The 22,642-nt window shown below is 62.6% G+C and overlaps 9 protein-coding genes across 9 annotated transcripts; 3 read left to right on the top strand and 6 right to left on the bottom strand.

Annotated features, from left to right (window-relative positions):
* Window positions 1-182: 182 nt before the first annotated feature.
* On the bottom strand, window positions 183-1,869 carry EHS24_004641 (uncharacterized protein; the record flags this gene model as incomplete). Its single annotated transcript, XM_028620204.1, has 4 exons — window positions 183-351; window positions 775-1,277; window positions 1,336-1,448; window positions 1,620-1,869. The coding sequence occupies 4 exons, from the start codon at window positions 1,867-1,869 to the stop codon at window positions 183-185; spliced, it is 1,035 nt and encodes a 344-aa protein (XP_028479176.1).
* Window positions 1,870-2,154: 285 nt separating this feature from the next.
* On the top strand, window positions 2,155-2,496 carry EHS24_004640 (uncharacterized protein; the record flags this gene model as incomplete). The annotated part of the gene is made up of 1 exon (XM_028620203.1): window positions 2,155-2,496. One exon carries the CDS (start codon window positions 2,155-2,157, stop codon window positions 2,494-2,496), a length of 342 nt encoding a protein of 113 aa, XP_028479175.1.
* A 547-nt stretch (window positions 2,497-3,043) lies between these two features.
* Window positions 3,044-6,857, bottom strand: RIM13 (cysteine protease; the record flags this gene model as incomplete). The annotated part of the gene is made up of 12 exons (XM_028620202.1): window positions 3,044-3,591; window positions 3,684-3,763; window positions 3,820-4,016; window positions 4,275-4,463; window positions 4,570-4,751; window positions 4,859-4,914; window positions 4,970-5,069; window positions 5,109-5,240; window positions 5,331-5,733; window positions 5,773-5,877; window positions 6,085-6,750; window positions 6,816-6,857. The coding sequence occupies 12 exons, from the start codon at window positions 6,855-6,857 to the stop codon at window positions 3,044-3,046; spliced, it is 2,700 nt and encodes an 899-aa protein (XP_028479174.1).
* A 1,389-nt stretch (window positions 6,858-8,246) lies between these two features.
* On the bottom strand, window positions 8,247-9,709 carry POR1 (porin por1; the record flags this gene model as incomplete). The annotated part of the gene is made up of 4 exons (XM_028620201.1): window positions 8,247-8,720; window positions 8,907-9,086; window positions 9,396-9,590; window positions 9,680-9,709. The coding sequence occupies 4 exons, from the start codon at window positions 9,707-9,709 to the stop codon at window positions 8,247-8,249; spliced, it is 879 nt and encodes a 292-aa protein (XP_028479173.1).
* A 663-nt stretch (window positions 9,710-10,372) lies between these two features.
* On the top strand, window positions 10,373-12,271 carry EHS24_004637 (uncharacterized protein; the record flags this gene model as incomplete). Its single annotated transcript, XM_028620200.1, has 3 exons — window positions 10,373-10,431; window positions 10,608-11,686; window positions 11,733-12,271. 3 exons carry the CDS (start codon window positions 10,373-10,375, stop codon window positions 12,269-12,271), a joined length of 1,677 nt encoding a protein of 558 aa, XP_028479172.1.
* A 106-nt stretch (window positions 12,272-12,377) lies between these two features.
* EHS24_004636 (uncharacterized protein) lies at window positions 12,378-13,325 on the bottom strand (the record flags this gene model as incomplete). Its single annotated transcript, XM_028620199.1, has 1 exon — window positions 12,378-13,325. One exon carries the CDS (start codon window positions 13,323-13,325, stop codon window positions 12,378-12,380), a length of 948 nt encoding a protein of 315 aa, XP_028479171.1.
* A 1,035-nt stretch (window positions 13,326-14,360) lies between these two features.
* On the top strand, window positions 14,361-16,899 carry EHS24_004635 (uncharacterized protein; the record flags this gene model as incomplete). The annotated part of the gene is made up of 11 exons (XM_028620198.1): window positions 14,361-14,483; window positions 14,537-14,826; window positions 14,882-15,209; window positions 15,256-15,374; window positions 15,430-15,503; window positions 15,555-15,792; window positions 15,852-15,992; window positions 16,034-16,106; window positions 16,154-16,295; window positions 16,367-16,714; window positions 16,784-16,899. 11 exons carry the CDS (start codon window positions 14,361-14,363, stop codon window positions 16,897-16,899), a joined length of 1,992 nt encoding a protein of 663 aa, XP_028479170.1.
* Window positions 16,900-17,685: 786 nt separating this feature from the next.
* Window positions 17,686-18,734, bottom strand: EHS24_004634 (uncharacterized protein; the record flags this gene model as incomplete). The annotated part of the gene is made up of 3 exons (XM_028620197.1): window positions 17,686-17,807; window positions 17,987-18,282; window positions 18,469-18,734. The coding sequence occupies 3 exons, from the start codon at window positions 18,732-18,734 to the stop codon at window positions 17,686-17,688; spliced, it is 684 nt and encodes a 227-aa protein (XP_028479169.1).
* A 1,260-nt stretch (window positions 18,735-19,994) lies between these two features.
* EHS24_004633 (uncharacterized protein) lies at window positions 19,995-21,596 on the bottom strand (the record flags this gene model as incomplete). The annotated part of the gene is made up of 1 exon (XM_028620196.1): window positions 19,995-21,596. One exon carries the CDS (start codon window positions 21,594-21,596, stop codon window positions 19,995-19,997), a length of 1,602 nt encoding a protein of 533 aa, XP_028479168.1.
* Between the last annotated feature and the right edge of the window lie 1,046 nt (window positions 21,597-22,642).

The following is a 22,642-nucleotide window of genomic DNA, read 5'->3' as shown; positions in this document are numbered from 1 at the left end:
GTGGAACCGAAAGTGACATGAACACGCGCACGACATGACGTCACTCAATTTGGCACGTCATCGATATGGCCTGGGGGGGTCGATAATGCTGTCGTTGCCTTGCTCGCGGGGTCGGCCGTTGCAGTGCTATAGCAGCCAGGCAGGTCTGCACGCTTTCGATGATTGCTCCGTTGTCGGATGCTTCAAATAGTGGCCTGGGTGTTCTTCCTTATCCAGTCATTAAACTGGTCAGGCTTGGGGAGGAGTTCTCCCCCGACACAGTGACCAGTAGCTGGGGCATCAGGCCATGCCGTTTGGAATGGCACATGCTCACCGCAGCTCAATGGACTTGATACTCGTCGCTGCTCCGATCTAGATCTTCTCACAGTCGACGCTGAGCGTCTATTGGCATGGACATTGCTATCGGTATACGCGCATGTGTCGCTTTTGGTAATCACTTCTCCCTCTCTGCTCTTTCACGCGTCATGGCGCGGGCATCGACATGGCCACGGCCTGGCTCCTCCTCTTGCTCCTCCTTCTTCTCCGCTCCCCTCTTGACAACCTCTCTCTTCAGACCTAGGGACGCGGGCTGGCGCTCCTCGTCCTGCTCCTGCTCGCACTGCGCATGCTTGGGCTCCTGGCACGAGGCGGCGGCGACGACGCGTCCGCACCCGCAGCCGCGGGGACAGCCTTGGGCGGGCTGGGCGACCTCGTACGGCGGGGCGAGTAGCTCCTGCTCCTGCCGCGCGACATGCTCCTGGAACGCGAGTAGCTGGGCGAACGACGGCGGCGCACAGGCGAGCGGCTGCGGCTCCTGGACCTGCTGGGCGAGCGACCACGGCGGGGCGGCGGGGAGCGCGAGAACGAGCGCGACCTGGAACGCGGCGAGCGGCGAGCGCCATAGTCGGGGCTGCGACGGGCGCCATAGTCGGGCGAACGGCGACGGTTACCACCGCGGAAGGGCGGTGGGCTGCGCGAACGGAAACGGCCTCCGGGGCCAGCGGCATAGCCTCCACGACCGCGACCGCCCTGGAACCCGCCACGCGCACCGGGTCCGTATGCTGGTGCGGGACGGCCCCATCCGCCGCCTCCGCGAGGACTGGGGGAGCGGCGGCGAGGAGGCAGAGGAGAGCGACGACGCGGTGGGGGCGAGCGCGAGCGGGGACGGTACGACGAGTAGCCTCCCGCTCCGCCACGCGGTGGGGGCGACCTGCTGCGGCTCGGCGAGCGGCGGCGGCGCGAGGGAGAATGGCTGCGCGCAGGGGGCGTGGCTGGGCGCGGCGGAGGCAAGGGGTGTTCTGAGATCTGCAAGGTTAGTTTGTGCTCGAGCAGGCGGGGGTCTACATGGGCACTCACCTGTACGCGAAGAACGGAGCCGTCGAGCACGCCGCCATCCATGCACCGGACGGCGTCGTCGGCAGCGGCGGCAGCGTCAAACTCGATAGCAGCCTTGCCGCGATTCAATCCGGCTGCAAGTGTCAGCTACATCCTGGAACAAATATTGCAGCTGTGTAGGATGTGGATGGATGGTGATCGACGCGTGCGGTCGCGTCTTGCCAGCTCAGGTACGATGAAGAGTATGTACAAGAGCTGGCTGCACGACCCCACTCTCTTCACCATCACTCTCAAGGACCACTTACAAAACTTGAACACTGGCAGATCCAGACCCGTGACGCGGCCGTACACGCCAAAGATTTCGCGCAAGTGCGCCGGGTAGACATTCTTGCTGAGGCCCTGGACAACGACGACTTTGGGAGGACCTCCACTGCTGCTGCCGCCAGGCTCGCGGCTGCCGTTGCGGGCAGGCGACATGGAGACGTCGGCGGCGGCGGCGCGGCGCGGGGACGGGGTGAGGGGTTTGGGGGATGTTGAGCGGCCTCTTGATGACATGGCTGGGGTGTGTGTTGGATGGTGAGGGAAGGAGACGTGTAAACGCGCCCAGAGAAATAAGAGGGAAGAGAGAAAGTGGTTGCTGGGAGACGCGAGCGAGGTCACGTGATGAGATGTTGCCACCGGGGAGATGTATTAGGAAACTGCATTAGAATATGGAAATGGTTTGTCCTAATGAGCATTACCTAACCATTCCCTAATCACGCCTCGGGTGCGTCATCGCTCGCCTGACCCTCATCCCGACGTCCCCACGTTGGCACACATTGGTTCTCCCCTATCGCCCATATGATCGCACGTCTCTTCTTCGTCGTCTTCGTCTCCATCCTCGCCGCCTCACCCTTCACCACCGCCTCCCTCCAGTCCCCCCTCTCACCCAACATCCCCACTATGGCCGACAACGCTGACAACAAGTACGCCGCCGCCGAGGCACAGGGCCTCTCGTCGGGCGGCGGCCTCGCCACCGGCTTCCCAGGCGGCCTTACGGGCGGCGGCCTCGGCTCGTCCCCGCTCGTCCCCAAGACGGGCTCCATCGACCCCAAGACCGGCGAGCCCCACAAGGCGGGCCTCACGCGCGCCGAGCTCCAGGCCAAGCGCGAGGCCGAGGCCGCTGCCGCTGAGAACAAGTGAGCGGCGCGCCGGCCGGTGGCGAGAGGCCGCAGGCGACCGCTGTCGCGTCGTTTGGACCAGGGTGTGCGCGAGTGTCTAGTGGGGTGGGTGGCGATACGGCGTCCTCGATACGATTGTTACTGCGACACACACACACCACGAATACCCGGCTCTCACCCATCTCCAAACCATCTCGAACAGGCCACCAAGCATCGTTCGTCTACCCCTCTGCCCCGCAAGCGCCTCACCCCTCGCATCAAGCCATACACCCCTAGACCCGTTGTATGAGATGGATCCGTTGTCAATTTAGCTTGGCGTGCGGGAGCAACGCGCGGCCTACTCCCCCCCGCGGTGGCGTGTGGCGCGAGAGTTGGATGCCGAGAAGCACCGGCCAGGCGTGGAGACATTCTGACATATGCTGCAATCTGCACAGCAAGAGGACGGGTGCACGCGACCAGGAAGGAAGCGGAAGCCTAGCGGATGCCCAGCCATACTCAAGCTCAAGTCAAATGCTTACATGCACTCCTGCCCTCCTCCTCACTCCTCACTCACTGCTACAACCCTCTACCTACGCCAGCTCGGCGCTAAACGCCACGTTGGCCCACACATCCATCGTCCACCCACCCACCACGCCGCCCTGGTACGTGCTCGGGACGGCGAGGTACACGCCCGCGGGGACCTTCGTACGGGGCAGGCCCACGCCGCTGACGCGCTCGACGTACGGCCCGCTCGTGGCCACCTGTTCCCCGAGCCCAGGCGCGTCCCCGGCACCACTGCCTGTGCCGCCTTCGGCGACGCCGGCGACGCTCGCGACGCGTTTGAAGATTGTGAGGTTGACGGGAACGGGGCCGGGCACAGTGAGCGCCAGCCGGGCCTGCAGCGTTGCCGGTTGCGAGAGGACGAGCTCGACGCGCGGGTTGGCCGCGTAGTTGCCGCCCGAGGGGCGGCCGCCGGCTGTGGCGGTGGTCCACTGGCCCGAGACGCTGCGGGCGTACATCCCTGCTCCTTCTTGTGGGATCTGGGTGACGGTGAGGGGGGAGCTGGCTTCGACGGAGAGGGTGTAGTTGCCCGGCACGTCGCGTTCGTACGATGACACGAGGACGGTATATGCGCCGGCTGCGGGGGGTGTCAGTTGCAGTCTTCCGGGTGAACAACTGGACAGGTGTCTTGCTTACACGCAGCATACATGTCCGCCGTGGCTCACTCACCCTCGACATCGTCAATCTCACAGTACGCCATGCCGTAGCTGAATGGGCCCGAGGACGCAATGATGCTCTCCGAGCTCAACCTGGTCACAGGCGTCAGCCCATGCGTCGTTTTCTTGACCACCTGGACTTGACTCACTCAAACACCCTCTCCCCGTTACCCCACAGCAGTTTTACGTTCCACGCCAAGTCACACGCGCCATGTAACCCGAACCGCAGGGTTGAGGCCTTGGAGCTCCCAGCGCCGCCCAGGACGAGCTTGTACTGCGGGTTCATATGGTGTGTTGCCTGGCCCGGGTGGCCACCTGCGGAGCGTTTTGTGAGGGCAGACGAGATCTGGGGTGCGGTCAGTCAACGAACAGCTTGGTGGTCGCCGTTCAGGACCAGCTGATGTGAGTTCGTAGCAGCTGAGGTGGAGTGATGGCACGGATACCAGCTGTCCGTATGCAATCGCCTATCGCAGCTGGGTTGTTGCACGGGGCATGTATGACCGGCTAAGCACGATCGCATCCGTGCTAGCCGCAATACCAATGCGACAACAGCACCATCCGCCACCTCTACTGCCTCTGATCCTCCTCCCGACTCGCCACTCACGGTCTCGCTAAACGGCAGATTCAGGCTGACGCGCGTCATCTCCAGGCGCGTCCCCTCGCTCGCAAACGCGCGCAGAGTGAACCCCGTCTGGAATATACCCCTGTCGCGGGACGCGACGGCGTTGAGCACATTCTCGCCTTGACGCAGTGGGAAGCGGACGAGCGTGTGCAGTGCGTTGGCGTAAGGGTTCTGGGTGTGGGTGTCAGTTATCGTCGACTACGAGGCCGAGGCCGAAAGTGCTAGGTGAGAACCGCTGTTGGCAGCTGGAAGTGCTCAGCCAGCTGCCGGTACTCACCGTCTCTTGGTGTGCAGGCTGCGCGAGGCGCGTGCCCTTGGCCCCGCGGAAATCTCTAAAGACGTGCAGGGCGACGTCGTCGAGCGGGACGTCCTTTGCACTCTGGTGCTGGCTGAGGAGGAGCCAGACGTGGGCGTCGGGACGCGTGGCTGTCGCTGTGACGCGATAGCGCGGAGATGAGCCTGGGACGTCGGTCAGCTGAGGAAATGTCACATGCGACGAGCAGCTGCAGATACAGTGGCCAACCTCCCGCTCCCGGCGTGGCCAGTTGCGGTCGTGCGGTACTTACGGAGAGAGAGTGACTCGTCCATGTCGTTGTCGGCTTGATCCGGTTTGGGCCATGACCTGTGCGTCGGCCATCAGCTCGATCCAGCACTTCGATGTTAGCTGCACGACGCACCAGTGCCGCACAGCGGTGACAGGCAACATGGCCGGGTCCCAGTTGAGGTTGAGCGTCTCGAAACGCGAACACACTTCGTCCCAGGACATGGTCATTGTGTCTGACGGGTTAGTCGTCCACCCAAAAAGAACCAACCCACCATTGTCCAAGTGCACTGCCGCCATGGCGTCCGAGAGCTCTGCGACGTCGGCGTCGGCGTCGGCGCGCTTGGCCTTTGCCGATCCCGGGTCGAAGACTTCCAGCAGTCGCTCGCCGTCTTGGTCGCGGATATCTGCGTGCCCTTGTCAGCGACGGCGTCCTCCTCTGGCTCATTGCACTTGGTATACAGAAAGTAGAGACAAGCGGCAGCACTGTAACTCACCGAGAACGCCATACGCGTGCAAGGGCACGAGCCCAGGCGCGTCCCGGCCACTGCCCAGCGTGACGATCACCTGGCCCCGCTGCCACGCTCCAAACACCCTCGACCACTCCTTCTCTCGCCTGAACCCAGAATGCAGCTCGAGCCGTTCGGGAATCCAGCCCGTGAACGCGTACACGTCCGGAGCCGGGTTGGACCCGGGGATACTGTATCCGCCCAACGCCTTGAAGTATGCTTTGACTGATATGGGCAGCCAGGCGGGACCTGTGGCGTGGTGGTTGAGTGCGTCGGTACCGTTCGTGGTCTGGGTTTCGGTGCTGTCGGTGACGTGAGGTTGCGCCGGGCGGGCCGTGATGTGCAGGGGACGGCCGTCTTTGCCTCGAGGCAAGAGCGAGTCGACTACCACCTGGGAAGAGTTAGCTACATACAACGCGGACCAACTCACGCCGCGCCACGCGCCGTTGAGGAGCAGCTTGACGACATGCTTGGCATTCTCGCTCCGTCGGGGTCGGCCAGAGACGGCTTGGGGATACAGCGAGTCCTGTGCCAGCTGGGTAAATGGTTGTCAGTGTCCTGGCCACTGGGTGAGGTTCTGAAAAGGTGAGGTGAAGGGGTGACCAGTTGCGGAGAACGGAGCGGATCTCGCTCGCGCTATGCAACCACGATGAGCAGCGCATCTATCTCACTCCGGCGCTCACAACCGTTTCCTGCACGCGCATACCAGACCAGACACCCTCGACCATCCCACTCCACTCACGCTTGTACCCCACTTTGCATTATGCGCGAGACATGCGCCGAGGCCGGCAGTGACGCTGCAGTCTGCGCCGGGACCTTGGCGTACTCTCCACCCGCCCTCGGGCAGAGTCCACGCCCACGACTCGGCGGGCAGCTCGGCCCATTCGGGATCGAGCGCGAGCTGTTCGGGCGCGAGCTCGGGCTGCTGCGCGTCACGCCAGAGCGAGAGCGAGCGCGACGCCGGTGACCTTGAGCCTGAAGGGGGAGTCGAGGAGGAAGTGGAAGTGGTGGGAAGAGGAGCCGACGGCGCCAGTGTCGAGCCGACGGCGAACTCGTGGTCGCCGGGCGGTTGCCGCCATTCACCGGCCACCACGCCGTTCACCCTGCCCCCACGGCGCACGACCGCGCCTTCCTCTGCGCTCTCGTCGATACCCGCCATGCCGACTTTACCGCCCAGTTCCTCCACCCGCCGCTTGACCTTTTCGGCGCGTTCCAGTACCAGCCGCCATTTCTTCTGTACTGCCAGCCGCTCCGGTTTGGGGACGAGGTTGCTGGCCAGGAGGTGCGAGTAGGCCTCGGCGGCAGAGACGTACAGCGAGAACGCACGGAGGAGGGTTGGGAGCGGGGCGGTATGGAGGGCGAGGGTGGAGAGCGAGGCTTCGGCGGCGATGGCGCGGTTGGCTATGCTCTGAACGGAGGGTGTCAGCTCTCCAGGCCGCTGAACGGACAGGGGTGTGGTGGGTTGGTGCTCACTGATGCGCTCTTGAGGCCTTCATTGTATGTGTTGAAGGCCATCGCGCGAGATGGTGTGAAGAGAGAGAGAGGGAACAACAAGGAAATGGAACGGTTGAAGACCGGCAGTGAGTGCCGGGGGGGGGGTTATTATGGTGGATAACAATGAGGTTTATGCGAGGATTATCCTGGACGAACACACTTGTACTGTTGACCTGTGGCCGGTGTTGAGATGGACACGATCAAAAGTCAGCGACGACAACAGCCCCAGGAAAACCTGGCCAGCACACGCCGCGTCCACACCCAGGTCGAGCTCGACATGTATCGTACATGCCACCCAGCACACTGAACCCACGCGTGTTACATTGAGGCGTGCAGGCAGCCGTATGGCTGCTGCGTATGGCGTCGCTGCGTGGCCCGTGAGCCGTGAGCCGTGAGGTGCGCGGCTGGACGCCACAGCTATATGCAGCTCCATGGTTGGTGGTCGAATCGGGCCGACGGTGCCGAACAGAGGTACAGCAAGGACGAGGATAGCTCTGACAGCTGTCGTGTGTTGCCATGCGGTCATGTCGCATTCCCTTGGGATTGAGCGTACAGAGTACAGAGACAGCGGAGTGTGCGCGGCTGTGAGGGCCATGTTCGTCGTGGCTACATGGTATGGCTGCGGGCAGCAGGACAAGCCATGCAACTCCGGCAGCTGCCTCCATCTATGGGCGTACATTCCTACCTGGTCTGCGGCGTCCCGTCCACTGCTCAGGACGAGATGAAGACGACAGCGGACGGTGGTGGTGGATTGTCGTGGACGTATTGTCCTCCTTCCAACCCCGATTCACGGGTTTACCGACCACTATGCAGGAAACACCGAGGCCAAGGCATCGACAACACCAAATAGCATCGTGCCCCCCTTGACAGTTCGCCAGTAAGTATTCGCGTAAACAGCCTAAAACTGTCGGTAACGGCGTGCCCACCATTTGCCACATCGTGCCACTGTGACGCGTCGGCACGTCGGCTGGGGAGAGAGCACGTGTGGAGGGAGGTGCCGACCATCGGAGATGGCAGACGGACGGACTGTTTGACCAACCAAACGCGACCACGCAGTGTATTCAGTGTCGTTCACGAATCACGCGCCGTCACGCCATGGATCCATGGACCGGTGGACCACAGTCCACCTCGAACACTGTGGGGGGCATGCACCACCATCCGCCGTCTGTGCACGACATGAACCGCTTCCGCACCACATTTCTGGTCAGTCACTTTGCATTCCTAAGGCCAACGCCACGCCACAGTTTACTGTGCGCCGTTCCCTCGTTCCCCTCCCCTCCCTCATGTATTCTGTATTCTGCTTCGTTTGCAACCACTGCATTCCATGTGATCTGTGATCCTGCCTGACTGCACACATTCTCTTCCCCCTTGACGACGACAAGACTAATGATGTAGGCGCGCCGGCGAGGTTTACGACTGGAAGTTGAACGAAGCACCGACCTTGTGGGCGGCGGTGCCGGCGGTCGAGTCGTTGAGCTTGGTGGTGTCGAGGGCAAGGCCAAAGGCGGCCTTGACGCCGGGGCGGAGGGCCTGGGTGTAGCCGAGGACGAGGACACCGGCGTTGTTGATCTTGGCCTTGACAAAGGCGGCGTTGTCAAGGTAAGCCTTGGCGCCGACCTCGAGCGAGACACCGCCGGTGGTCGACTTGGTGTCGTAGACGGCCTTGGCGCCGGCCTCGACGTCCTTCGAGACCTTGTGGTAGTACGAGGCCGAGAAGGTCGAGAGGTTGCCGAGACCGTGGAGGGTGACGGCGTACTCGGGGGCCGAGAAGCCGACGGCACCAGCGTAGCGGGTGATGGCACCCGAAGCGACGTCGTACGAGGCCTCGGCACCAACAAGGAAACCGTCGTGGCCGACAACGGCGTCGGCGGTGAAGGTGGGGCCCTAAGGATTCACGTCAGCGCGTGTTACTATCGTGCTTTTTAAGCTGCGTGCCACAGGTCCGCGTCAAGCAAGATGCACGTGCCTGGCAACGTCACGGCGACACAGTGACAACAGCGCAGGAAACAGTGTTCTTGGCGGTAATGACCGGGCGGGACACGCAGCTCTACATTATCAACAACAACTCACCTTGAAGAGGTCGGCGGTGGCACGGGTGTGGACCGAAGGCTGCTTGTAGATGGCAGTGAGGATGGCGGCCTTCTGGGCCTTGGCGGGGTTGAGGGTGGTAGCGAGGTCAAGCTTCAGGCCCTTGGCGATCTGGTTCTCGAGCTCGACCTGGGTGCGGAGGACGTTGGCGGTGGTCCAGGCCTAAAGCGGGGTGGTTAGCAGCTGCTGCATCGCTGGGGCACAATCCATGTTTGTCCTTGTCGGTTCTGCGCACGGGGCTCGCTCATATGCCCCATGGATGTATAGGTGGCCCGACTTTTTACGGGACGGGCGGCAAGGTTCGGACCGGCCCTGAGCTCGAAAGAAGGAGCGAGCCGAGCAAAGAATGAACGTGGTAGGGGCGAGCCAGACTCGGCGGGACGACCTCCACGGCGACAGCCATAGCTCATGGGTATGGCAGGGCACAGAGAGAAACGACAAGGACAACTACGGCACAGACAAGGTACTAACCTGGGTGACGGTGAGGCCGTTCTTGAAGTCGACGTACTTGCCCTCAATGTCACCGTTGATGACGTTGGTCTTCGAGTCGCGGTTGCCGGCGACCTTGAAGGTGACGTTGGAAGGGGTGAGGGTCTTGACCTCGAGAGAAGTGCCGTGGATGGGGTAGTCCTTGAGGAGGAGGTCCGACGACGACTTGCCGAGGTCCTAGAAAGCATGAGTGAGTATGACAGTGGTGTTTAATGGGCGCGCGCCCAGGGGGGCCAGGCAAAGGAAGGTGGTCGAACAACACGTACCTTCCAGGAGGGGGGAACGGGCTGGGGCATGTTGCTGGAGGAGTGTGAGCAAGGGAGCACGAGTGAAGGAGGGGTAGGGGATGGGGAGTGGCAGATGCGTACGATATGTGCAGGGGGGGGTGGTAGGGAGGTAAAGGTAAAGAGAGCAAGAATGAAAGCTGAAGTGGCAAACAGATGGGATTCTAAAGGAGAACGAGCGACGGGGGAGCGACGGGGCTTTACCATCTTTGTTGGGGCCAGCCAGCCGGCCAGCCAGCCAGCGGGGGGGGGGCAGCCAGGCGCGCGCGCCCACCACTGCCCAGCACGCACCGCACACGCCCCGGCCGGCACATCCGCGACCCCCCCGACCACAACACCCACCACCTTTGCTCGCGTCTCTGCCAGTCGCTGTGCGTCATCACTCGTGCCGGGCCACCATAGGTCAGCCGCTCCAGCCGGGGAAACAACATCATCCCGTACACCAGCCGTCTGTGGCACTGGCACGGGGGGGAGAAGGGTTGCCACTCGTTACGTAATTGGTATTTACCGGACATGGACACACATCTCCGTTTAACCGACATGGCGTCACGTGTCACTTGTGTATGCTGCATGTATGCGCATATGTGTTGCTGTATGCGTCCCGTGTCCACCGCATCATCCCCGCGTTGCCCGCACTCTCCACCCTTCACTCCTCCAGTAACGACGGCTGCCACCATGGACACCTCGCGGCCAGGCGGGTCTTCGGATAACAAAGAATGGTCAGACGCAGGATGGTAAGTGTGCATCTCCTGGTGCCCCCCCCCCCCTGCTTTTGGAGCGCCCAAGTGGCGTCCAACCCTCGTCCATCGCAACACGTTTGCCGACGTCCCAAAACACAAAATCCCAGCTGCCTCCCCCAACACACACACCGCGTTGCTTCTATACCCTTCTGTTCACTAACACTGTACAGGAACACGGACGACAACAGCCGTGGCGAACACTCGGCTAGCCGGAACGCATATACACGCGAACCACAGGCCTTCGGCCAGGCGCCATCCTACACTGCCGTGTCAATGGACAAGGCCGCCTCTCCTACATCCGCACATGCGCGTGCACGACGAAAGTCGTTGTCAATGGGGACCGCTCCCTTGCCTCGCGAGGAGGAGGACGACGACGACACGGGCTATGGCTTCCGGAAACGTCGCAGTCGGGCAGGCTCGTTTACGTACCTGCCCTTCCACGGGCGGAGACGCCTGTCGAACGCTGGTGGTGAACCATTCTGGAGCGGGTGGAGCCTCGCCGGCACGAGAAGCTTGCGCCGCCGTGTCCTCGTCCCCGCTGGGCTGGTCCTCGCGGTCGTCGTCTTCATCGTCTGGCACCTTGTCCGATCCTACGAGATCCAGCTCGAGTTTTCCGTCTTCTCCCACTCTTGGGTCGCGTCCGAGTTTGACCACATCGAGCCCCTCAAGGGCTGCTTTAATTCCAGGCACATTAGCCCAGAGTACAACATGACGGCTCACAAGGCCGGACGCCACCACATGCTCTCGCCTGGGCTGAGCCTTCGGCGCGGCATGACATGCTACGACTATGCCTCGACGATCCAGCAACCGCCAGACGTGCCCCTCAACCACCTCTTGTACCACAGCTACTGGCGCAGCGACCTGATGCCCTTTGGCGACCGCCAAGCTGCGACGCTCAAGGCGTTTCTTGCCACCCAGCCGCTGGACCATTCCAAGATGATCCTGTGGTCGAACGGTGCAGACATTTTGGCAGCCAACAAACACCTCGCGAGCATCATTGCAGAGTGGCCTGACCACATCGAAATCCGCCAGGTCGACATGACCGGCCTTACGCGCGGTACCGAGCTCGAGGGCAAGCTGGGCGCCCTGTCTGCTCTCAATGACGAGCGCGGCTGGGTCGACGGCGACGCCATCCGCCTCCTTGTCCTCTACCACCACGGCGGTGTCTGGATGGACATGGACCAGGTGCTCACGCGCGACCTGCACCCGTTGACCGAGAGCGAGTTTGTGACCCAGTGGGACTGTTATGGTGAGATCTTTGCTGTACATAAACGATACTGACTCCCTCTCGTCAGACAAACCCTACTTTCAGATGAACGGCGCGCTCATGCACTTTCAAAAGCACTCGCCGTACCTGTGCGAGGCATTCCACATCATGGCGTCGTCGCCTTTACCCAAGCCCAACTCGTTCACCTGGGGCTCGCACCTGTATTCCAAGCTCCACCGCCGCCTGATCGCCAACCACATTGTCCCCTTTGCCGTGCTGCCGTGGTGTTTCTCGGACCCGCGCAACTGTCGCTCGGACATTCGTTTCCCGGACCCGTTTGCGCCTGACCCGTCGCTCTGGGGCGGCCGTCGCTGGGACGGACGCGGGGCAGCGCGCTCGGGACGTGAGGTACTAGAGGAGAAAATGGGCCACGTCTGGACCGTCCACCTGCATAACCAGTGGAACAAGAAGTTTCCCATTGGCGGCTGGATGGACAAGCTCATGAGCACGTACGCCGACAAGGTGGTGCGTCTCCAGGCGCAGCGCAGGGGCGGCCGCGAGGCCGACACGCCGACCAAGGTGGTGGCCAAAAACACCAAACGTGATGACGACACGACGACTGAGTGAAGCGAACGAACGGTGTAAACCCCGCTGTACCACCATAGACCTACTAGACTACGGGAGGAGTGTACAATGCACCGTCCTTTCTAATCTCTCGTTACCCTGCCGGCCGCTAGTCATCGTCTCCCATGGCGACGAGCGTCTCGACAGGGGGCACAAAATAGACGCCGCCGGTGACGGGTGTGGAGAAATCCAAGATCCGGTCGTGCTTGCCCTCTGGCACGCCGATAAACATGCGCTGGAGCATCTTCTCCACGACCCACAGGCGGGCGGTATAGCTGATGAAATACGTCCCGTACTGGTCCTCGCCCGGCGACCCGAACGGCATGTTATCGCGGAGGATATCGTACTCTTTCCCGTCTTTATCAATAGTCGCCAGCGTCTTGTGCGATTTCTGCGCCGAGGGAGCGGCATCGTCCAGCTCGACGTTATCCCACTTGGTCCGGCCGACAATACTCTCCTGGTCCTCGGCCTTGAGGCGGTTCCACCCGCTCAGGTCGTGCAGGTATTTCTGGACCACGAGGTAACTTCCGCCCGCGCCCGCGCCGTCCTCGTCTCCGTTGACAGTGACGCACGGCCCCACCGCACTGCCGACGGGGTTGGCCGTGCCGTCCACAAAGCCCAGGAGGTCGCGCGCGTCAAAGTACCGGAACCCGGCCGTCGCGTCCGCGACGCGCACGCTCTCGCCAAACGCCGCGAGGATGAGGCGCTCGAGCTCAAACGTGAGGTCGCGCCGCGGTCCGCGGAGGTGCAGGAACAGGTCCCCGGGCGTGGACGGGGCAGAGTGCTTGGCGCCCTTGATGGGCTGGAACCCGCGCGCGAGCTCGGCAGGCTGCGGCGCGCGCGTCAGGCTCGACCACGCCTGCGCGCCGATCCCGACGGTGCAGTACACGCTCGAGGTGGCGTCGCGGATGGCGACGTTCTTGACAATGTCGGGCAGGGACGAGAGCGTGTTACGGACCGTCGATAAGAGGGTGGGCGTGGGCGGGTGCGCGAGCGTGAGGGTGAGAAAGGTCGCGCACGCCGTGAGTGGCGCGGCGACGGCTTGCGGTGTGGGCATGGTTTTTGCGGGTGTTGGTGGGTGGTATGGGTGGTGTGGGTGGGTCAGTGGAGAGAGCTGGAATGAGATGGAGGAGGAGGGAGAGGAAGAGACGGGTAGTCTGGGAAATGTTGTCAAGGTCATGTCCCCATATCGCCTACCAACAAGCACTCTCCGAGTGGACGGAGTGTCTGACGTCATTGTCGTTGTGCTGTGTTTTCCACCTCGGAAGGTCCCCTCTGCCAATGACAGCGCCGCGAGTTGACAGCGTGCTCTTGACTGCAACTGTGGCTGCTATCGCTGACCATGCCTGTGCGTTGCGTGAGCCGGTGAGGTTGGGGTCCGCCAACTGCACTTCGGACGGCGAAAGCAAAGGTGTAAGGGATCGGTACAAAGGGTGGCACAACACCGCGCCGAGCAGCGTTGTTTGACACGGCGATCTCGAATGGACGGCGTGTGCGCACTGCAACCATAGCGTCAGATATCTTGGTTCCCCACCCACCGGTCCCAGTAGGCACCGTAGTGTGATTGCATGCTGCATGGAACAACAATCCATGTGCTGGATCCGCTCCTATGACAAGAAGCCCCCAAGAGGGCCCACGTCCTCCTTGGCCATGTCCCGGCCACCCCACATCCCTTCTGTACCACTCTCGTCAGCATTATCCTTTTATGATGACCCCGGCGCCCGGACTGACAGCGACGACGTGATCCTTGCTGAACGAGGCCATGCAAGACCGCCAAGTACAAGGGTGGGGCACCAGGTGGACCAGCGTGGGGCCATTGCCAGCTTGCCGGCGGCCGGTCCCGCCTGTGTGGGTGAAAAGCCGAAGTCCGCAGCGTCCATCGGCCGACTCCGACGCGGTGTCGGTCACCAGATGACCGGCTCAGGACGGCCAAGACGACATGTTGCTCTTGCGAGCGTCGTTTAAAGCTACTGTCCCGCTGTCTTGCCCATCGACACCTTTAGCTGGCACAGACAGACCGTGTGGGCATCGACATACATACCAGCTCCTCCCCCTCTCTCACAACCTCCCTCCCTTGCCACAACTCTCCAGCATGGCCGCCCCTCCAAAGCAACTCACCTTTAAGGAGGTCGACGCCGCGTTCTGCACCCCCGGGTCGTACTTTGAGATCGAGGAGGTCACAATTGACGGCCGTCCCCAGCGCGTGTGGAAGAATGTGCGCACCCCATTGCCCCTCATCATCATCTACTTCTACTGACCACCCTCCAGGCGCCGCGCACGTTCCGCGACTTTCTCGTCGACCGCATGACCCACTGGTCCGACCGCGTCATGGTCAACGAGCCCAACCCGCTCCCGGGCGCACACTACGACGACCGCCGCGACATCACCTACGGCCAGATGCTCGCAGATGGATACCGCCTGGCCGGGTGGATGCGCGAGCAAGGTGTCGGGCCGGCCACGCGCGTCGCGATTGGCGGCACAAACTCGATCGGATGGTTGACGAGCTTTACGGCGGTCAACTTGCTCGGCGCGGTGCCCGTGTGCCTCAACTCGACTCTGTGAGTGGTGTCTGCGGGGGGAGGAGGATCTCACATGGGTTCCCCCCGCTGGAAGGAGTTTGCATCGGACGCTGCTGGCCGCGCTGGCCGCTGGCCACTGGCCCAAGGATCACAAGATCACAAGATCACAAGCCACTGCCTTCGGCTGTCGCCGATCCGCCATCCCCGCCCACCCACAAGTCCACCGGCTAACTGCTCCCAGTGTCCAGGACGTCCAGATCCACTGCCTGACGCTCACCAAGCCCCACATCGTCCTCGTCGACTCGGCCGACGCCGAGGTCCTCGGTCCCGTGGCGGACAAGCTCGCCCAGGCCGGTGTCGGCAAGGTTTACTCTTGGAACCCGGTGTCTCACCTGAACGCCGGGGCCCAGAAGGCTGTCAAGGTGGGCAGCAGAGCAAAGGTGATGTTGTTTGCTGACAGCACCACAGTACCTCGACTTTGCCAACCTGCCCGTTTCGCCCCAGTCTGTGGAGGCTGTGAGGCGCGGCGATGGCTTCAATGGCGTCGTCGAGCCCGAGAGCGATGGGCTGATTCTCTTCACTTCGGGGTGAGTACAGATGAATGGGGTGGCACTGTTCCACGCATCTGTTGCTGACGGTTAGCACCACGTCGCTGCCCAAGGGTGTCATGATCACTCAACGCCAGAACTGCCAGAACATTATCACCGGCTCTGCCCGTAAGTTGCCAAATCGCCTGCACCTTGTCTCTACGTCAACTAACCCGACAGCCATTGCGCGTGTTGCCCTCCGAATGGGTGCCCCCGTCGCCATGGCTGTTGCGGCCGCCACCACCCCTCCCGAGGACCAAGTGAGCGGCCTCATGTCCGTCCCCTTCTTCCATGTGACCGGCAACATCAGCTGGAACGCCATGGTCCGCCAGGGCGCGCGCATGGTCATGATGCGCCGCTGGAGCGTGCCGGACGCGATCAAGCTGATTGTGCGGTACAACATCAAGAACCTCGGCGGGTGGGTACCAGCTAGCTGATCCGCGATAGAAGCACTGCGGCCGAGCTGACCTTCCCCAGCGTGCCCTCCATCGCCACGGCTATCCTCCAGTCTGGTAAACTCCCCGAAGACCACCAGTTCGACGGCGTGTCGTATGGCGGTGCCGCGCCGCCCAAGCGCCTCGTCGCCGACGTCAAGAAGCGCTTCCCAAATGCGTTCATGTGAGCTGGCGAAACCTGCCCGATATCAAGCTGACAAGCAGTAACCACGGCTGGGGCATGACGGAGGCTTCGGGCCTGCACATTGCCATCAGCGGGCAGGACTATATTGACCGCGTGAGTGTTGCTGAACGGTTCCGTCTTCAGTCAGCTTACACGCCCAGCCCGAGGCCGTCGGCATCGCCATCCCCATTGGCGAGATGCGCATCGTGCACCTGGAGACGCGCGAGCCCGTGCCGCCCAACACCCTCGGCGTGCTGCACATCAAGGGCGGCAACGTGATGAAGGGCTACATCAACAACCCGAGTACGTCCGGCGTCTTCAGCTGTGCCCCCATAACAACCACACAAACAACCACTGACGATTCCCCCCCGCAGAGGCCAACGCCGAGGCATTCACCCCCGACGGATGGTTTGACACGGGCGACGTGGGCATCATGGACGCCGACGGCATCCTGTACCTGCGCGACCGTGCAAAGGACATGATCATCCGCGGCGGCGAGAACATTGCCTCTGCCGAAGTGGAGAATGCCGTCACGCTCGACAGCCGGATTGCAGAGTGTGCCGCCGTGCCCGTCCCCGACCCCGTGCTGGGCGAGCGCGTGGGCCTCGGCGTGTCCCTCGCGCCCGGTGTGACCGCCACGCCAGAGAGTATCATTGCCGAGGCGGAGAAGCGCCTGCGAAAGCCCGCGCGGCCGGTGATCGTGGTCATCTTTGACGAGCTGCGTGAGTGCCACAAGAGGGGGGAACGGACCGTGGGGGACATGTGATTGGGCGGTGCTGACACGTAAACAGCACGCAACGCCAACGGCAAGACGCTCAAGAACGACGTCAAGGACGTGGTGGGCAAGGCGTGGGCGGCGCAGGGCGGCAAGCCCGCCGCGGACAGCACCCTCAAGGCCAAGCTGTAGTAGGCCCGTTTTGCTCAGGTGTAAACCGGCCGCTAGTGTTTTGATAGTCAGCAGGTTTATGGTATGTTTGTGGTCGGAACGTAGTGCTGCGAGATGGGTGGGGGACAGGAGTGTACAGTATGTGTGTTCTGTTCTGTGTTGGCGTGCAGAACCGCACCTGCCACCAATCGCCACAGAACGCAAAGAGGTGCCACACAGTGCACTACGTATGTGCCTGGGCCAAATATACGGATCGCTGGAACCCGGCCGGCAGGCGACGCATGCTCTCGATTTGCTCTGCACATTCACATCCAACGAAGCCGGGAGGCGTGTGAACAGGAGCAACGCACCGCAGCTGGGGCCGTAGCTGCGCCCGGGCAGTTTGCAAGGGAGGGAACGGAGGGAGGGTCTCAAAGTGTCCGCGTAGAGTGTATATCTAGAGAAGGAGAAAACGAGGCCGAGGAAAAGGTCTAGTCATTACTGTATTGTAGGTACTGTACATATACAGGGCGCATGCGGGATGTGGTTGGGGGAGGGGGAGAGGGAGGGGGGGGGGGGGGGGGTCGTTTTTCTTCGTAGCTAGTGAGGGAGCGTATAATGCAGTGTCCTGCGCCGCGCTGGGCGGCGTTGATGGGGCGTTGGGGTCGGCGTGCGGATAGGTTGGGAGTAAGAGTGTCTCTGTCCTGAGCGGGGGCGGAGCTGTTCGCTCGTGTGCCCGTCGACGCGATGGGCAGAGAGTGGCTCGGCGAGACTCAGGAGCCGCGAAGAGCGAGGTCGGACGAGCAGAGCGCACGTTGCAGAGCGCGCTTACAGGCGACGGAGCAGGCCAAAGGCCGAGATGATCATGATGAGCAGGCTCATGAGGATACTCAGGCTAGCGGGCTGGCGGACCATCTCCATTGCGCCAGAGCAGGTAGCGCAGGTCCAGTCTGCCGGGTCAGCGAGAGCTCCGAGGACAATGGACAATGACCGTCGAGCTCAAAGGGAACGGAGTGTGGAGGATCGCGGTAGTCCAGCGAGGTATCGACCCGCGGTCCTCATACCTCAAGACACCTTGCCCATTCGCACCTCGTCCACTATCCCTTCTCAGCCCGCACACCACACTCACTTGCCAACGGGGTGTACGACTGGGGGTTGTACATGCCAAACTTGAGGCCAGAGTATGGCGACATCAAGCCAGCGGAGGCACCGGCGGTGGAACCGCGCTGGTCCCAGATCGACAGCGTGTACGAACCCTGCGCGAACGCAGGCTGGTTGGGCATCTGGGCCCACTCCCAGGGGTTCCAGACGATCTGGGTCGCGTTGCCGGCGATGGTGTTGTATGTGCCGTTGGTCGGGCCGACGGGGTACGTGTTGCCGTTGTCGGTGCATGTGGCGACGAGAGTGAGGGATTGGGGCATGGAGCTGGGAGAGAGGGAGAGGGAGAGGTCAGCTGGTGGCCATGGTCGTGGGGGAGGGTTTGGGGGGAGGGTTTGGTCACAGTCCAGGCAGTTGTGTGTCTGCAACGACGACGACAAACAACCGTCGCTGGTCCCAACAAACACAACCAATACACCCGACACATCCGACACACCCAGGACGGACACTCACAGAACACTGGTCATGTTCCACTTGAACGTGATATAGTCGGCGCTGGCAATCTTGTAGTAACTCGTCGAGCCGTCCTGCGGGGGCACCACCATCTCAAGATAGCCGGGGGCAGCCGTCGCCGGAATGGACGAGGTGGTCGAGTTGGTCGCGCTCGCGCTCGCGGTGCTGTTGCCGGACGCCGAGGCAGAGATGGTAGAGTTACCTGACGCAGCGGCAGAGGCAGACGCCGACGCCGACGCCGACGCAGTGTTGACGACAGAGGACATGGTAGTCTAGAGGGTATGTGTTGGGAAGGGGGGGGGGGGGGGGGGGGGAGGGAGACGGGGCGAGAAACGGGTGGATGTGTTTGCGCCAGGAGGGGAGCAAGAATGAATGCTGCCAGGAGGGGGGTGCGCAATGGATGGGATGCGCTATGTACCCGAGTCGAGGATTGGGGACCGTTCTAAGAGCTGCGAGAGATCTAGAGAGTTTGGTTGTGAGATAGAGATGAGGACGGCGAGTGAGAAAGGAAAAGCGGCGAGCACAACGGGTGGCTGTGCTGGCACGACGCCAACGGGGGCACTTGGGTGGGACTCCTGGCACACGGCTCTCAATGTGCGCGTCGTCAAAGCGACAGCCAAGGGAGGCTCACGCCAAACGCAGGTGCCCATGCTACATGCATGCAAGTCATTAGACGACGCTGCCTCCGAAGGGAATGTGCATGTCTACTGCAACGACACACATGCATGGGCCATGCTGCGTTCAGTGCTGTGAGAATGCTGGATGAAAAGCGGCGCCGACCACGCGTGTTTTGACCTCGTGTGTTGCCTTTTGGTGTGAAACACTGTTCGAGCGCTCTCGTCCAGCCACGCGCGTCCGCCCCGAGACAACGCGACAACGTTTAAAAGCAGAGAAGCTTTGCCGTGAAATACTGTTGTCGTTGTCACATCCTCTCTCTCACACACTCTTTCATTACCATCACTGCTGTCCCTCAGCACCCACTCACTGCATGCCTTTGCTGACGACCATTTGTATCCCCCCTAACGGGTGCCATGCTGCAGGGGTCCAGGCACCAGCTCACCAAAAGTTCACAACGAAAGAGACACACAGCATGTGGCAGCTTTTGCAACAGGCTACCACGACTGTCAGAGAGGCAGATGTCCCATGGACTGACAGCAGAAAGCGAGCTGCGCTTGTTAAGCTTGTCGGTGGTAGACCACACTCTGCCGCAGCACAGCTTGGCCAGTGTGCACAAAGGGAACGGGCAGGCTGTGTAACCAGCAGACAAAGAACGCACGCTCCAGCTGCAACTGACGCGCGCGCCGTCCCTCACCGATCAGCGACCCATCCTCCTCTCGCTCGCTGAACCTCGGCGGCACTGCAACAAGGATGTGGACATTTACAGTCTGGCATTGCATTATAATGAACAACACGTTCGTAAACTCGTCAATGGGCCGCCTCCCCGGGATACACACCCCGGCGAGGCCACGAAAACCCACGATACAGGTGGTCTATAAATGAGAATAATATGGGGGCCAGACAGGCACTTACAGGCGCTCCCGAGCGCCCGTGACCGTGGCCGTGGCAGTGGCGGTAGCAGTGGCATCGCACGCGCGGAGCACGCGCTTCAGGCCGCCGCGCGGGTCGCGGTGGCATGCCGCGCGCACAGCGGCCGCGAGGACATGGACCTCGTCGACGGCGGGCGCGGCCGGCGCCGAGTCCCTGCGGTGCTGGAACCGCAGGCCGCGCGGTGGGGGCTTTGCGACTGGCGCGGCGTTGCGGTGGTGTCCGCGCCCGTCGTCCGACTTCCAGCCGCGGCACACGGTGCCGGGGCGGAAGGAAGGGGGAGGGGGCGGGCGGGCGATGCCTGTGCGGCGGCGACAGAGCTCGGCGGCGGACGGCGAGCGCGCGGCGGGCGGCGCGGGGCGCGGGCCGTGGGCCTCCAGCACCGAGGTGGGCGGCGGCGAGCGGTGGCGCGGGCACGCGTACTTTTCCTGTCCGGCCGCGGCGATGCGGATGCGCGGCGGACGGCGGATCTCGATGGCGGCACCGTCGTCGGTCGTGGTCGCTGGGCAGTCGGGGAGGGCGGCGCGGCGCGCGGCGGGCGCGAGGATGGGTGTCGGGGTAGCAAACGAGGGCGCGAACGCCGGGCGGTGGTGCCACCGTCCAGCGAGCGAGAGCACAGTGTCTTCGTCGTCGGACGTGAAGCCGTCCTCGCTGTCCTCTTCGTAGCCCGCCGAGTCGGCGTCGCTGCCGAAACCGGGGGTAGTCACCTCCTCGTCGACCTCCTCGTCACCCTCTTCCTCCTCGGCGACGGCGTACGTCTCCTCGTCGTAGCTCGTGCCAGTGCTCTGAGCCGGGGGCGGCGAGCGGCGATAGCTTGGCACGCGGTTGATGCGCGGCCTGGTCGACGGACCAGCACCAGGGGTCTGGGGCGTGGCGACGGACAGGTGGGGGCGGCACGCAGTCGCTGTAGAGAGCTGCTGCTGCTGCTGCTGCTGGGATGAGCCAGCCGCGAGCTGGAGGGGCCTGGGAGTAACCGCAAACTTGAGACACGAGCGACGGTGACGGATAGACACCGAAGCCAGGCTCGTCACCGTCTCAGTGTGCTTGACTCCCTCGTCGCCACTGGGACCTGACGCTCCCGACAGGCCCGAGAGACGCTCGGCACCAGACGTGCTGCACCGCCGCAAGATGGGCTGTGCACGCGGGGGACGGGGCAGCGACGCAAACTGGCTGCTGCAAGGCATGGGCCTGGCCGGCGGAGTGGTGGTGCACGGCGAGTGTGTTTTGCTCTTGGTCAGCCTGCCCTGGGCCTGGATCAAGCTCGTGAGCAGCGACGGCGAACGCGACAGTGGCGAGACGGGCGAGTAGACGTCGCGCTCGTCGCTCAGCAGACCGCCTTCGCTGTCCGTGACGCCCGACGTGCTGCCTGACCGACTGGGAATGCCGACCGAAGGAGCAGGCGAAACAGCCACTTTGGTGAACGTGAGAGGTTCCAGGGGGAGTGTCTGCGCACGCCTGGGTTGACGGGCTGCGACGGCCACTGGTGGAGAGTAAGGCGAGCGCGGCGAGTCGTGCGACATGTATGTCGAGATGGGCGAGACCGAGACGGCCTCTGCACCAAAGGTAAGAGGAGACAGCGCCATGGTGACAGACGGGTTGGTGGGTGGGTAGGGGGGAGGGGGGGGTTGTTATTTGTTGGTAAGGGAGGGTGACCGATTGGGTGAGCTGCTGGGGTGGCTGCTTTTGTCGATTTAGGACCTCCTCATCGTGTCTGGTGGCGAGTGGGGTAGAGGGAGTACGGGTCGGGTAGAGAGTGCAGTGGGGGTGGGTGGGCGATGGTGGTGCGTGATATGATATGAGAGTGGTGAGTGGGTGGGTGGGTGAGGTGGGAGTGGTCTGGGGGTGCAATGTGTCTATATTTGCTGCTCGTGTGTCCTTCTTCGAGCGTCGTGCGTATGGCTGGCTGGCTCCCACACCTTGTGCAGTTGGGGGTTTGTCGTTCCTCGCTCCCTCTTGGCTCTCTCCTTGGCTGGCAAGTGCAGAGCTGCTGCCATGCTGCCACTGCGTCGTGCCTGTGTCTTGATCCTCTGCCCTCTGGCGTCGCTCTCTTCCAAAGGCTAGTGGGCCGCAGGAATTCCTTCAACCCTCTCTGCCAGTGCACAGGCAAGCGTGAGCGCCATTTTGCGCATCGCAGTAGGCGCGTTCAGGCGGGCACCCCCACCCCGCATTTTGCCCATTTTTGCCCATTTGCGCTCCTCCTTCTCGCTGCCTGCCCCCGGTTCCTCGTCACAGTCACAGGGAAATGGACGATTTGCACCGCAGTGTACCAGGGGCCGGCCCACCGATAGGGTTGTACGGGCGGGTCCTGGTGGCTCATTGCCGTCCGTGGTCCGTGGGGGGGGATGCTGTCAAACACGACTGGTGGGCAACAGGGCGACGCATGTCCTGCGAAGCTCGCTTTCCAGGACTGTGGGTTCCCTATCTCCTGGCCGGAGACATGGTCCGCGCCGCAGGCCACAAGCCCCCCCCCCCCCCCCCCACACGGCCCCCAGAGCGCGAGAGAAAAACGCGGATCCAACATAATCTCGCAAAAACAGGCCCACACCCAAAAAGAGAGGCTCCAAAACAATAGCCTTAGTTTTGCCGTTCTGGCTCTGCGCGAAAAAACCTACTGAACGAATGCGTCTTC

Source organism: Apiotrichum porosum, assembly GCF_003942205.1.
Source record: "Apiotrichum porosum strain DSM 27194 chromosome Unknown scaffold_2, whole genome shotgun sequence".
NCBI classification, from domain to species: Eukaryota; Fungi; Basidiomycota; class Tremellomycetes; order Trichosporonales; family Trichosporonaceae; genus Apiotrichum; species Apiotrichum porosum.
The sequence above is the reverse complement of the archived record's forward strand: the minus strand, read 5'-3'. Positions and strand labels throughout refer to the sequence as shown.